This window comes from Epinephelus moara, chromosome 2 (assembly GCF_006386435.1).
Source record: "Epinephelus moara isolate mb chromosome 2, YSFRI_EMoa_1.0, whole genome shotgun sequence".
In the NCBI taxonomy this organism is placed as follows: domain Eukaryota; kingdom Metazoa; phylum Chordata; class Actinopteri; order Perciformes; family Serranidae; genus Epinephelus; species Epinephelus moara.
In genome coordinates, this window is record NC_065507.1 from 35,803,979 (window position 1) to 35,818,723 (window position 14,745).

At 40.5% G+C, this 14,745-nt stretch overlaps 1 protein-coding gene across 3 annotated transcripts in view; it reads right to left on the reverse strand.

Annotated features, from left to right (window-relative positions):
- Window positions 1–2,147: 2,147 nt before the first annotated feature.
- pak4 (p21 protein (Cdc42/Rac)-activated kinase 4) overlaps window positions 2,148–14,745 on the reverse strand; it is a 60,315-nt gene continuing 47,717 nt past the window's right edge. For all 3 annotated transcript variants that reach the window (XM_050060991.1, XM_050061009.1, XM_050061001.1), the window contains exons 9-11: window positions 9,518–9,643; window positions 8,249–8,383; window positions 2,148–7,779 (exon numbers count right to left, since the gene is read on the reverse strand). In XM_050060991.1, the coding sequence (XP_049916948.1) occupies window positions 7,624–7,779; window positions 8,249–8,383; window positions 9,518–9,643 (417 nt within the window). In that variant the 3' untranslated portion in view covers window positions 2,148–7,623. The remainder of the gene's footprint in view (window positions 7,780–8,248; window positions 8,384–9,517; window positions 9,644–14,745) is intronic.

The window sequence follows — 14,745 nt, forward strand, 5'->3', positions numbered from 1 at the left end:
GCAAGTTTGTGGACGGATGTTTTGATGTGGTTTTGCTGTTGTTGGGCGCAGTCTCCCTTTGTGAAGGGTGTGCACCTTTTGTCGATTCTCTGTTCGCTGTGGTGGCATGTGGGACAGGCAGGGTTTTCTTCGCAAATTCAGGGGGTCAGGCAGTGGGTCATTGATATATAGGTGGTTGTTTTGTGGGTGAAGTATTTAAACATACATTAGGTCAGGGTTAGAGAATGGTGCTGCCTGTCAGAGGTCTCAGAAGAGTTATGACGGCACTGCCAACTGCAGAACCTGATGATAGGTCAACATGTCATTTAGAATAAATACTGGGCTTCTATAGGAACAGAACTTTAAACAGTATTTTTCTGTATTCGCCTGTTAAGATTGTGTGTGTGTTTTACTTCTTCAGGTTTGAGTAAAGAACAAGAGCATCTTCTCTACACCTCTTCTGTCAAAACACACAAGTGAACAGAACACAGACACTGAGGATGACCTTTACAAAATCTGTATTTGAAAAAAAATTGCAAAGTGAAGTCTATTTTTTTTTTTTTTTACAATACCAGTGAAATTTACAAAAACAAGATGATGCAGGAACAGTCGTTGGGACCTGATGTTTGTCAAAACATGTCAATACTGCAACACAATCAGCTTTAAACAAAAAGAAGCGAGTCAGTGAGAATCATAATTGTCACATATTGTATAGCGCAGGCTGGTTGGTCAGTAGTGGTCAATGAGCCTCAGTAACCACATGGTCACTGTGGAAACCAGATGCAAGTCCTGCAGAGTTTTTTTTACCCCCAAAATCAAGAAAACTCACTCACCCAAACAATCCCTAAAAATGTTTGTCAAGATTTCGCTATGCAAGGCACTAAATCCTGAACAGCTGCACAGAGCTGCTCATTGGCTACTAATAAAGGAATCAACAGAAAACTTTTGGAAGCTCTGGAGCAGGTGAGAAGAACGCGAACTTTGAGGCAAACCCTGGAAAATCCTCATTCTAAAGTGATCTCAGCAGGAATGATAATGATGAAATAAAAGATAAACCAATAAAGGAATGACACAAAGTTGGGACTACGCAGGCAGGACAAGAGACAAGAAAAACCTCTTGTCAACACACCAAAATGACTCATATATAAATGTATGTAACTGAGTATTAGGGCCAACGTTAGGGAAAATAAAGAATACAGTAAAGATGGTTTGAGAAAAACTTGCAATATTTGGAGAGAAAGGTTAAAAAAAATCATTGAGACATCGAGAAAAATTCATTATTTTGAGACATTAAACAGCTAAGACCAGTCTGTGTCTTTTATATGTGGGTACATTTGATAACCTGGAGTTGCAGGTCTCACCAATAAACACCTTAATATAACAGTTTTAAGGATACTGACATAAAAATGAAACCAGTTAGGGTACATGACGTATGGATCAATAACCGGATTTGTTTGAAGGCAGCAGCTGGAGCACAGCGGGCTCAAAACAAAAGTTAAAAATAGTAATCTAAGAAAAACGCAGCCCAGTCACCAGAATAAAATGTTGGCATTGTACCTTTCTGCAAACCAAAGATATGTTGTATTTGTACGTTGCATATGTAATAAAACGTTTCTTAAGTGACATAGTTCAGGTTACATGTATGTGAGTTTCTCATCAGGAGATGGAGAGGATGGTGGATGATGTGACACCTAAGCAAGATGGCCGCCAAGCAGCAGACAACTGTTAAAGACCAATAAAAGCAGGACAGTTCATGACACATCCACCCGTGTTTGTAACAACCCAACTGGGTATTTTAGGCCAAAACATGATGCTTCCCTAACCCTAACCCTGTTTACACCTGGTATCAACATGTGTCCTCAGTGGTCCGATCACAGTTGGACAGCTCTGTCTGTTTGTTCACACCTGAACCAGTAAACCGGCTGTTCACTGGGAGTGGCTCCAGAGATGGTCCTCCAGCTCTGCGTTTGTGTAAAGGCCAAGACACACCAAACCAACATCAAAGAACTTGTGGCAACAAAAGCTGACTGTTGTGTCACCTCACGTCACTGTGTCTCGGCCAAATATTTGCACATGAACACACTGCAAAGACTACAGCCAACAGCCAACCAGCATGTACATCTAACACCCTCTTGACTTTAGCTGTTTGTTTACTTTCCTCACTTCCATTTCTCCTTTTGTGCACTAAGCTGAACTGCCAATCAGAGTGATCTAAAATACCAACGGGCTGTGCCGTCTCTGACATCAATTCAACATGCTGAACTAAAAACTAGGACCGACGAGGGGGAAACTGTGCAGGACACAGCAAAGACCGGGGGCAACAGAAGCTTAGCGACAGCCAAACATTGACAAACAGCCGATGAAGAAGTTATATTATCTGGTGGGCTGTGACATAATCGAGGGCATTGTTCAATGTGGCCCAGGACATATAAGCGTTCACACTGCAGAGCTGAGATCTGATCACTCAGACCATCTCTGAATGTGGTCTGAGTGATCAGATCTCAAGACACACTGGAGACATATCAATGCATCCTGGATGATACTATCACACAGGATGTGTTTTGATACAAGGTGTAAACATGGCCCTGGTGTTTTGTGTGTGTGTGTGTGTGTGTGTCAGCATTATCACAACACTGAAAACTGAAACTTTAAGTTTCAACCACTACCACTATCCACTACATATGAAATGTACAATAACTTATCCATGGTTTGCAGAAAAGTACAATGACAACATTTATTCTGGTCACTAGGTTGGCAAAACCACATTTTGCTCCTGATGCAACATATTTAACTGTTATCAGCTTTCTCTTTCTCAGTACACCTTTTCGTGAACTTTCTTTTCTCAGGATTATGACTTAATTCATGATATCTCAGATTATGATATATTCCCTATAGTTTGTCCTAATTTTCTGTCAAATTTCTAAGTCCCAATATTAGTTGGTCATTTTCACCATTCCACCAGCCACCTCTCAAAACCACACAGGGCTGAATTTGCCAGCATTTAGTTGGAGGAGAAGTTTGCACCTTCAGTATAAAGTGTATTTGTTGTAAATCCAAAACAAGTGTTTATAGTTCTCTCTAAACATAGTAAGTCAGTGATGAACCAATATGTGCAGATTTAAAAGATTTATGTGGGATCAATATTCTAATTTAAGATTCTGCCTGAAAAAGACAAACTAATAAAATTCACAGATTGTCACTCAACTCAGCTATCACGTCTCTGATTATAAACTTGAAACATCACAACACGTTTCATAATCTGTGAGTCATTAGAGGCTCTTCCCACACATGCACACACACACACACACAAAAAAGATCCAGAGACATCAGCTGAGGAGACGAAGAACGTGAAAACACCACAAATTTCTTCTGAGAGAATGTTTTTGAAGAAAACAAGTAAGTTTATGATTAACCCATGTTCAGACTACAGTGTCTCAAACCTGCTCCAGCCCATGCAAGCAAACTTGAGAGTACATGTTTTTAGGAAGTGGATGCTAAGGTAGACTCACTGTGTTTCGGACAGTATTCCAGACACTGAAACTCAAATACTTCCAGGTCACAAATCAAATACATAAAGGTCTCATCATTTTTCCTTCCTTCATTGATTTGGGAGAAATCACAGCGAGTGTTCAATGTACGCCCGTGGCTAAACGAATATGGCAGGTGGGGAGGATTTTGTGACCGGATGATGCAGAAATGAGAGAGCCTGTGTCTGCAAAATACTATTTTCATAGTAATGTTAATCAAGATAAGGCTCAATAAATACAAAAAAACTCAAATGGGCAGAGTGTTTTAGGGCTGGCCTTTTCTAAAGTCATTCCACCTTTAAAGTAGGGCTGTGCGGTATACCGGTTCGTACCGAAAATCGGTATTTATTTTCGTTAAGATATGAATTTTTCATATACCGCAATACCGGTGAATAGCCTAAACAATGTCTGGAACGTGTGCAGTGGTAAAGTGTTTCAGCGGGGACCCATTTCACCGCTGCATACCACGGGTGTGCTAGAGCCGGCGAGAGTGCGAGCATAGAGAAAAGTTTAGAGGCGAGAATGGATGCCAGAGAGAGTCCTGAAAGCGAAGCAACTGTACACGTTGCTGAAGAAGAACACGATGACCCAGAAGAACTCTTACCAAAAAGAGCAGTGTTTCCCCTATATGCAACTAGCAGCGGCACACTGCGCGTACGGCGGAGTTTCGCCCAGATGTGAACACAAACTCACACACAGACACGTGTGCATTTTCCTTACCAAAGCCGACCCGACCCGACCCCAAGACAGCCGAGCACTGTGTTGCGTTCAGGCGTTGTCACGTAAATAACAAATTCCAGCACTTGAATAGGCCATAGCACACACAGCAGCATGTCAAGCGGGCCGAACCCGAGCAAAATACCATCAAATACCGTGAAAGCGATATGATTTTTCTTAAAAAAACGTACTATGAAAATTTTGACATACCGCCCAGCCCTACTTTGAAGTAACATCTCTCTGCCAGACATGACAGACGGCTGTCAAAAAATGGTGAATAACTACCTGTTAGTGTTTTGAAGTAACAAAAAAATATATATAACGCTTAGTAATGCATTAGAAATGCCTGCTGTCCAGGATGCCGTGAGTTCAAAACAGTCCAGAATACAGCGAGTGGTCACTGTAGTCAGGAAAAATTGACTCCAATCAATCAAACTTGTTTTGACTTGTAAGACCCTCCCCTCAGGCAAGGCATGCAGTCATGCTTGTGTGCGCATATATTAAGGCAGCAAAGCAAATTTAACAGCAGCAACTGTCCAAAACAAAGTGAGTCTGTTACATTTTCTCTCCTCCTACTGGTTGGAAAACAGACTGAGGGCAATGTTAGTAGTGTTTTTATGAATGTATGAGTCCAAATACGCGATAATGCGACTGCAGTTTGAAGTTACAGAAAGTATTCACTGAAGGGTACTGCTGCTTTTACGCACGTTTTTTTTTTTGTGGTTGTTGTTGTTTTTTACCTCTTCCAAGAAGTGTAGCTACACAGCATCAAAAATCATTAACAGTGACTTTAGTTCATGGTCACATCATTATCTTCACACCACAGCTAGCTGTGCTTTGCAGGAATGATCAACAATGTAAGAAAACAAACTATTAGTGTTGAGTACGTCCTACCTACATCCTACACTTGGTACAAGGCCTCTCAGTCACTGGCTTCTCCATTTTCTCCTGAAGAATCCACAAGTTGAACTCAGCAGGAGTACAGTGCATCTACAGCTGCAGTTTCGCATGTATATGTATGTACAACCCCAATTCCAAAAAAGGTGGGATGCTGTTAAACTGTATGAAAAGTCCACCAAATACAGCAGAGACAAGATATTTAATGTTCAAAGTGATAAACTAAATAAACTTTTTGTCACCAATGACAACACATCACAGATGTCACTAACGTAGCATGCTACACGTACTAGCATACTATGCTATGTTGTCATTATTGTTATTAAAATAAGTCCATGGTGACTTCAGGACATGAACACCAGTCTCCTGAATTCAAGTCCTGTGTTTTCCTGCCCACCCTGTGGGAGCTTCCTTAATATTGTACAACATTATGCAGTCTTTGGTCCTGTAATATTTATTATGGCTGCTAGAGGGTGCCACCTTACAGTAAATCTAAGTATGGGTCATAATAAGCTGCTTGCAACGTCGACATATGTTGCCGTTTTTCAGTGAGAGCAGGCTGGTTTTTGAGCGCGCCACAACTTTCCCAGTCTTTTGTTGCCCCTGGCCCTTCTTTTTTCGAACATGTTGCAGGAATCAAGTTCAGACTGAGTGTAAATACAGAAAAAATAAAGTTTATCATGTTAAACATTAAATATCTTGTCTGTATGTATTCAATTGAATATAGGTCGCAAAGGATTTGCAAATTATTGCTTTCTGTTTTTCTGTACGTTTTGCATGGCATCCCAACTTTTTTTTGGCATCAGGGTTGTAGAAAAGTACAGGATAACTAGAACAGTGAGTGTGCTACGCCATACAAAAAATGTCAGTTTGTTTAGTTGGGTGGGACAAAAAGTGACATAAGACAGCATCCAGAAGTGTGTTTGTGTGTGTTCATTGTCAAGGAGCGGCAGATCAGCATGAAGTACTCTGGGTTCAGAATTGACCAAAGGAAAAAAAAAAGTCAAAATACCAAAGAAGAACCATTAGATTGTGAAGTTCTATTAGCTGAAATTGTTAATTAAATGACCATGTATGTCAATGTTTTCCGTGGAGGCATGTGAGAAAAAATGTTTTCTTCACAAATTCAAGGTAACATGGTATGACTGATATACAAATGGTCATTTTGTGGGTAAAGTGTTCCTTTAAGGTTAACAAAAGGGTTGGGGAAGCATTCTCTTAAAAAAACCCTTTAGAAAACGCAGCTGTTTAAAAGAAAACATGTTAAAATGTGTATGAAATGTATGTGCTTTGTCAGGATTTTATACCCAGTCAGTTTTAAGGGTTGGTATTGTTGTCTCTTAATATTTCTGTAAAACAGGTCGATGAGTCCTATCTGGTCTGGTTCAAAAACAAAAAAAATCTAGTGTCTATTATCTGTGCGCTGGAATCAAGCGGGAGTGCAGCTTCTATCTCTCATTGACAGTGCTTCAAAAATCATCACATCTCTCTCTAAAATAAACCAGGAAACAAATCATTATAATAATAATAATAATAATAAAACAATCACAAAATAGAGATAGCAAAACATCAAAACTGATATATCTCTCTATGTTCATTGTACTTACACAGGAAAATAAGAGGGAATTAAAAAAAACACAACTCCAGTGTTTACCTTTCGACTTAGTGTATGTTTGCTTGTTTACAACAGGAAGCTAGTGTTTATATGGCTACAAAATAAAGTTTGTCTGACTCATTTGAGTCAAAAGATTTCCTCCCTCAGTAGTAGGTTCTGGGTGTGATGAGGATAGTGTCTGAGTCTGGGATCCATCCGCGAGAGAAATCTTTGTAGTGAGAAAATTCAGATTCCAGACCGTCAAAGAGCGAGATTAGAATGGCGCTCCGTCTGTCTCTAAAATCAGCCAATGGGCTCAGGGCTCCTTCAAAGTATCCGACTGGTGTGCAAAACCCCACCATCACACTTGAAATCCAGGTAAGGTCCAAATGGAAAAATAAAAACAGCCACTATTGTTCCAGGTCCTCGATTAAAACTGAATGTTTAAATGAAATCGGCAAAAATCACACGACAGGCAAGTTGTGGCTTCTTTGCTCTCACATATGCCATGAAACACTGTCATTAACAGTGCTACCAACATACATCTACACTCACTCACTCACTCACTCACTCACTCACTCACTCACTCACTCACTCACTCACTCACACTCACACACACACACACACACACACACACACACACACACACACCCCATCTTATTGCCTCTTATTAAAGGAATACACTCCCCACAGTTCAGTGATTCACATAAGAAAAAATAGAATACTCCTGCACATCCAGTTTACACTCTGCAGCTCACAGATCTTCCCGAGGGTTTTGCCTGACGCACAGACCCCTCATCTGTGACCTCTGACCTCTGTGGGCCACCCCTCTGTGTGCAGGAGTATTCTCTTCCATCTGAACTTGCACACGCTGCCCTCCAGGGTCTGGAGGTCTTGGTGTCACATATCTCATCTCATCCTGTTCTGTCTCATCAGGGGGACGATGCAGGACGGCGGACCCGCCTTCGTCAGGAAGGGGTGTTTGAGAAGCTCGCTGGCTGAGGCCCTCTGAGCCGGGTCTCTCACCAACATCCTGTCTAGAAAGCCCTTGAGCAGAGGGGAGACCTGTAAGAGGGAGAGAATGTCCAAAGTCAGTCAGGTGTTAGTGACAGTATCCTGTAGATCTGTAGAGGAAGAATAAGGGGTGGGCATAGAGATTATATTCGATGTATTGCAACTTGTACCACATGGGATGTATAAAATGAGTATATTGCAAACACTGAGTTTTAACCGTTACGTCATAGTTTTAAAGCCACCAGCACAAACTACTACTACTTTTCCTTGAACACGCAGGGTTCAAGACCATACTTTGACTTCATTGTAACAGTACTTTATTTTACTTTAAACCTGCCAGTGGTCATTTGTCTTCCTCTTGTAGAAGCAAAAGATGCCTGTTAAAATGCAACACATTTTTTATGACTCTGATATTGCTGTTTTAGCTGAGGGAAACCCCACCACCACAGGGACAAAATCAGATGTGCTGATGGTGCTTCACATAGACTGCTCTGTCACAATCAGGCTTTTGTCTTTGTACCTTGTGCAGGTTCTTCAGTTTGGGAGGCAGGTTGTCTCGGATCATTTTCATGGCTTTGAGCGGCGGCTCATTGAAGTACGGTGGCTCCCCGTCCACCATCTCTATGACCATGATACCCAGAGACCAGATATCCACCTGGACAGAGAGACAGTCAATAAGTAGAAGAGATGTGCTGGTTTACGACCTCCATTCAAAAAACATTGGATCACTATGTAAAACATTAAGAAAAACAGAATGCAATGATTTGTTAATCTCTTTGGACCTATATTCAATTGAGTGAAGTCCAAACACAAGTTATTTAATGTTCAAACTGGGAAACTTTGATTTTTGTCAATATACACTAATTCTGAGTTTGTTGTCTTCCACAAAAGTTGGACCAGGGGCATGTTTACCACTGTGTTACATCACCTTTTCTTTTCTGGGAGTCAAGTCTTGACTGCAGGCAGACCAGTCTAGTACCCACACTCTTTTCCTACAAAGCCACGCTGTTGTAACACATTCAGAATGTGTCTCATTGTCACAGAAAAGTCTGTGGCGTTTCTGGATGTTGCTGATACCTGGCTTTCACTTTGCACATTAGAGTCTGAACTTGCGTTTGTAGATGAAGCAACAAACTGTATTTACTGATAATGGTTTTGCCAAAGTGTTGCTGAGCCCATGCAGTCTGAAGGATGGAAGTTGTATCTGATGTTGTTTTCAGCCGTGCCCCTTATCTGAAGAAACTTCTCTGGATCCTCGGAATCTTTTGATTATGGATTGTGGATGGTGAAAATCCTAAATTCCTTTAAACTGTGCTACAAAACATTGTTATTAACCCTTTAAACTCTAACAGAAATCGTCCGTACCCACGCAGTTTTTTACAAAGTGGTGAACCTTGCCTCGTCCTTACTTAATTAATAACTGAGCATTTCAAGAGCGCCCCTTTTCATACCCAGTCATGATATTTTATCTGTCACCCATTATCTGGAGTGTTCCAAACAAATGTTTTTGAGCTTCCCCAGTCTTTTGTTGCACCTGTCCCAACTTTTTTGGCACGTATTGCAGGCATCAAATTCAGAATGAGTGTACATTTACAAATACAGTTTATCAGTTTGATCATTATATATCTCGTCTTTGTGCTGTATTTAATGTATTTAAGATCTGTAAATCACTGCATTCTTTTTTAGGCTTGTTTATGTTTTACACTGCATCCAAACTTTTTTGGCGTCTGTGCTGCAGATGTTCTCATAACAAATAGCAGTAAACTCCTGAGGGACGTGTGGATGTTACCTCTGGTCCATAGGGCAGTCTGGATATGAGCTCTGGTGCCATCCAGTATGGTGTTCCCACCAGAGACTTCCTTCTTTGCACTTCCTTAGACACCTGGGCACAGAAACCAAAGTCTGACAGCTTCACCTGGAGACAGAGAGCGCCACACAGAGATGGAGGCAGAAAGAGATGGATGAAAAGAAGAAATAGAAAACAAACAAACAATGAATGTCAAGATTATTTTTCACAGAAAGTACAAAAGTTTTTCACATCATGTTTGTGTATGTGAGGTTGAAGAAATACAATAACTGTCTGCAGCCTTTTCATTTATACAGTGCTTGTGAATGAAGCCAGAAGTTGTTCCTGATCAACTTTATACGTCAATTTTATTTATATAGCCTAATATCAAAAATCACAGTATTGTCTTAACAGGCTTTACAATCTGTACAGCACTGTCTGTCATTAAATCTTCGATGCAGAGTAAGAATAACCTTTAACAGGAAAAATAGGGGAAACCTCCAGGGTTTTTTCCTGGCTAGAAATGAGGTACAGGTGGTACCGTCCTCATCATGTGCACACACATGCATGTGTACTGTGCTGTCAGCTGGCTCAAGTAAACACTTACTGCAAGTAACATACTTTAGTAGTTTGAATAACTTAATAGTGGAAACATTATTGATAAATTGTGGCCAGGGGCGTCGGTGGCTTAGTGGTAGAGCAGGCGCACCATATACAAGGCTGTTGCCGCAGCGGCCCGGGTTCAACTCCAGCCTGTGGCCCTTTGCTGCATGTCACTCCCCCTCTCTCTCCCCCCTTCACACTTGTCTGTCCTGTCAAATAAAGTTAAAAATGCCCCCAAAAAATATCTTAAAAAAATAAATAAATAAATTGCGGCCAAATTGTTAAGCGGATAATAAGTGATGCCTATCATGTGAATTCCTGGATATCAAATGTTCATCAGTTTGTTGTGGTCCCAGTCATATTTGTTTGTGTACTTAAGTAGCAGATCACATGACCTGGCAAGACTATATTTGAGACTGAGAATATGACCACACATTGCGATACACTGAATTTCTCGTAAACCAACAGCACTAGAGAAAGGTCTGGAACTACAGACTATCTTTCTGCTATAGGGGGAAAAATTCTTTGGATTGTTTATGTCGTCTTGGGCTGCACTAAGCCAGGATGCAGTGATGGTACTCTTGTAAAAATAATGTCTGGGGTGAACTTGTTTTGGTGGGACATTTGCACGTGTGGAAACAAGCACTGTCATTAAAATGCCTCCACAAAAACCTTAACAGTCATATGTCACTGTGTTATTCAACTTCTAGTGATAAAAAGACCATCATAATTTAATAATTTGAGTCCTAGAGGTGAAGCCTGACTTAGGCTCTGGAGGAGCTCACCAGATCCGTTAAAACCATGGACAATTTTGCTGGCTGTATGTGGCTCTAGCAGAACATTATTAAGACGATATCACAGACGCTTGTGTGAAGTGGAAAGGATTGGTACATTTGTTAAGTCAATGTCTATGGTGCATGCAGCTGCCAGAGTTAAAAGACATGGCCAATGAACTCCGACTGGCCATGTCAGAAAGCCTATCGACATCGGGGGCAAGAGAGTCCTGTGAAACGGAGGCTGGGCTTTTCTAAAGTGGATTAAAAGTTGTTTTACTCATTAGATCTTAGCAACAATTCGCCAAAAATAACAAAGCAGGCATGACTCACTGTGCAATCCAACCTTTTGTCAAAACGTGCCATTTTCAGCATGTAAGTTGTTAGCTCAGATTGCTGCTGCTGCTGTTTGCCGTAGTGAAGAAGATTTGGAAACAGTAACATGCAGATAGCGTGAGGGAGGGAGATTACCAGCTGAAATCAGTAGCCCATTTGCAGGCTCAAAGCCACAATCGACATTCTGTTAGTCAGACTATGGATGCAAAGATGTTACCAGCTTAAACACTGTGGTGCACCAGGCTGCACCTGCTTTGCTGCGACCCAAAACAGACAGCACTTTTTCCCCTTATTGGCAGCATTTTCCTGGTGCGCTGTGCTGATTGGGACAGCCCCACTACATCTGTGCAATACCGCAATTGCATTTATAAATCATAAAAATCCACACAATGCAATGCTTGTTAGAAATAGTGTTTTCCATTTTAAATCTGTCAGTTTTGTTGAGAGCTGGAGGCAGGCTGAAATTAGATGGAGGCTGTTACTTCATAATTCTCTACGCAGGAAAACCCCTGAACCTCAGGAGGAGCAACAGCTGGGTATCTAAACAGAGAAGCAGCCTTTGATGTTGACCACAGGTCCACTGTTAGCCTCAGATGACTCAGAAAGAGAAATGAAAAAAAATTGGTATGAGAGCCTGTGCACACATGTATGAACACAAACGCAAACAAACACTGCAACCGTGACAAACTGAGCTTCATAGACAACATCAAAAGCTCTAATATAAACCTTACCCTGACATTAACACTACAGTTTATCAGAACAGACAGCCAATGTCTTAACACTATTATCTAAATTCTCACATATATCACCCAGCACACAGTGCATTCAGATACACCAAACACACCCTACTGATGAGAAACACTTCAGGCTTGGTCGAGTCAGCTTCCCGTTAGGCCAAACCGCAAACAGCAACCCAAACTCAACCCAACACTAAAACACCAAAGCAGCCAGAAGGAAGAGTAACAGTGTGACCACTCAGAGATCTTCTCTGATAAAAAATAAAATTATTTTTTTCAACTTATAGTTAGAAATGTCATCTGTCAGTGTTTAAAAAATAAACACACGTCCAAAATGTTAAATGAACACAAAAGGACAAACAGAAACACAGTGAGGGGCTGCTGATTTTACATTATTATCTGTACAGTGTCTAGAAATCTAGACTCTTTGATGCATGTCGAAAAAAACCTTAATTTCACTTGTTATTATTGACAAAGATCAAACTGTTATGTGCTGTGACATAAGATGGGCAACATTACAGAGCTTGTACAATATTGGTTTTTCATTAGATTGACACTGTGTCTCAAACTAAAAATACTTGGTTTGACTGAAAAGTCAACTTGTTGATACACAAATGCAAAATACAACAACAAACCTTTCCATATCATCCAAAGGGCTAAAGATTAAGGGTGCTCCAATCAGAATTTCTGGGGCTGATCGCCAAACGCTGTAAGCAGTAATGCCACTAACAATTACCTATAACCAATCATGGGGGCTATTTCCCACCTTCTATTTATCATTTAGCATTATGTATTTATTTAACTATTCTTACGGGAATACTTCAATCATGACATGACCATCTGTAAATCAGTTAGTCAAGCTGTGTCACTTTGGATTTGTGGAGGAAACTTTGTTTTTTACGTAGCACTGCACAGTAATCCCACCATATACTGTACACCACGGTGAAATTTTAGGAAGGTATGAAAAAAATTGATATCGCCCAAGCCTACCGTCCAACTTTTGATTGTGTGGTCAGTTATAGTTGACTAATGTAAGTAAACTTGCCACCGTATGAACAGTAGTTACATAACCTTTGAAATGAGCCACAATTTAATTGTGCGTGAGCATTCATGTGCGGCATGGATGGCGCTGCAGTATTAAAGCAAATAGCACTACACCACTGGGCAAAAATGTGAACAATGTCAGAAAGGAGCAGAGTGTATCGCATCCTCTGCAAAAGTGTTCAGTGCGTTATGCGTGGAGAGCAAGAGGAGAGAGATATTGTGACTGTACTGACTGTAAGTTAGCCGTTATCCATGAATGTAGCAGAGAATGTTCAGTGTAGAGGTGGACGATATATTGATTATACTCAGCTTGTTTCACGTGGAATGTATAAAATGAGTGTGTTAGGAACATGAAGTATTAATTGTCATGTCATTGTTTTAAAGCCACCAGCACAAACAAACAGGGCTCCAGACCATGACCATTTATTCACATTTTGTGACCATGGAGCACCAGTGACACTTGCAAATATTAATAATAAATGAACTGGAGAGCTGTTAGTTTGTTTTCCACTCACAGTGAATAAATTCTCAGTTTAATGGTGCCACTGTAACAGTTTAACTTTATGCTAACAGCTAACTGTTGACCAGAAGCGTCAAGTTCACCGCAGAAAAAACACTCCCTGCCTGAGATGAGCCGGGTGCTTCAGAACAAAAGCACCAGTGGTTCCACTTTCATTTATTTCATTACACAATACTTTATTTACTTTATTACTACAATAATTAATTTAATTTAAGTGCAACAGTCCTTTATTTAACTTTTGTATGACAGTATCTTTTTTCACTTTTCTTAAAACAGTTTTTGGTTTAACTTTTGTATAACAGTACATTTTTAACTTTATTGTAACTGTAGTTTATTTTGTAGTTAAGTATTTTAGTCAGACATGTCCAAAATCCAGACTGGGGGCCAATCGTGGCCCACAGACCGATTTTAAATGGGTCACGTCTTATCTTATAAAATATACTAAATGTGGACTACCACACAGAATTAGTTAAAGAAGCAAGTTGATTTATTTTTTCCGTTCACCTTTCCATGGCAGGACTCTGATACAATTTGTAGACATGTACCAGGTAGGAACTATGCAGACAGAACTATTGCGTTTTAATAAACAGTAAACAAGCTAGCGAACAGTTACCTAGCAGCAGACATTTCCTACTAGGTAGCAGACATAGCCGTAACAAAAAAAAAGTAAAGTTGACAGCAAGAGCCACTGTTTTCAGGAGCAGTGGAAAGTTTACTATTTTTTCAGTGAAAGATGAAACAGCTGCATTTTTCTCATTTGTATGTGATGTTCTTTTTTTTTTTTTAATAACCCCTATGATGCGAGAAGCAGCTGACCCCTAGGCAATTTCGCATTATGTAATCTGGCTGCCATTAAAAAAAGTGTGGACACCCCTCATTTTAGTAGATGTTGTACTGAGATATATAGCCCCGATATAGCGATACAGCCCCAAAAAATTGTGGTTCAGTTTGTCAGAACTGCCAGAACAGTGGAGCCATGTTTGCGGCACGTGGTGAAATTGTCATTTTCACCACATTTTGCATCATGTAATCAGCTCTTCTGATCAGCCTTTATAAATACCACTGAACGAACTGTTATCTGCCGATAACGATCAGTGGCCAATCAGTCAAGCATCCTTAATGAAGATCGTTGTAGCTACTAAAATTACCATATTGAATCATTTCTGTCCGTGCAGCCTTTCTGAGATCACACCATCATAGAGCAGAGTGACCTCTGAG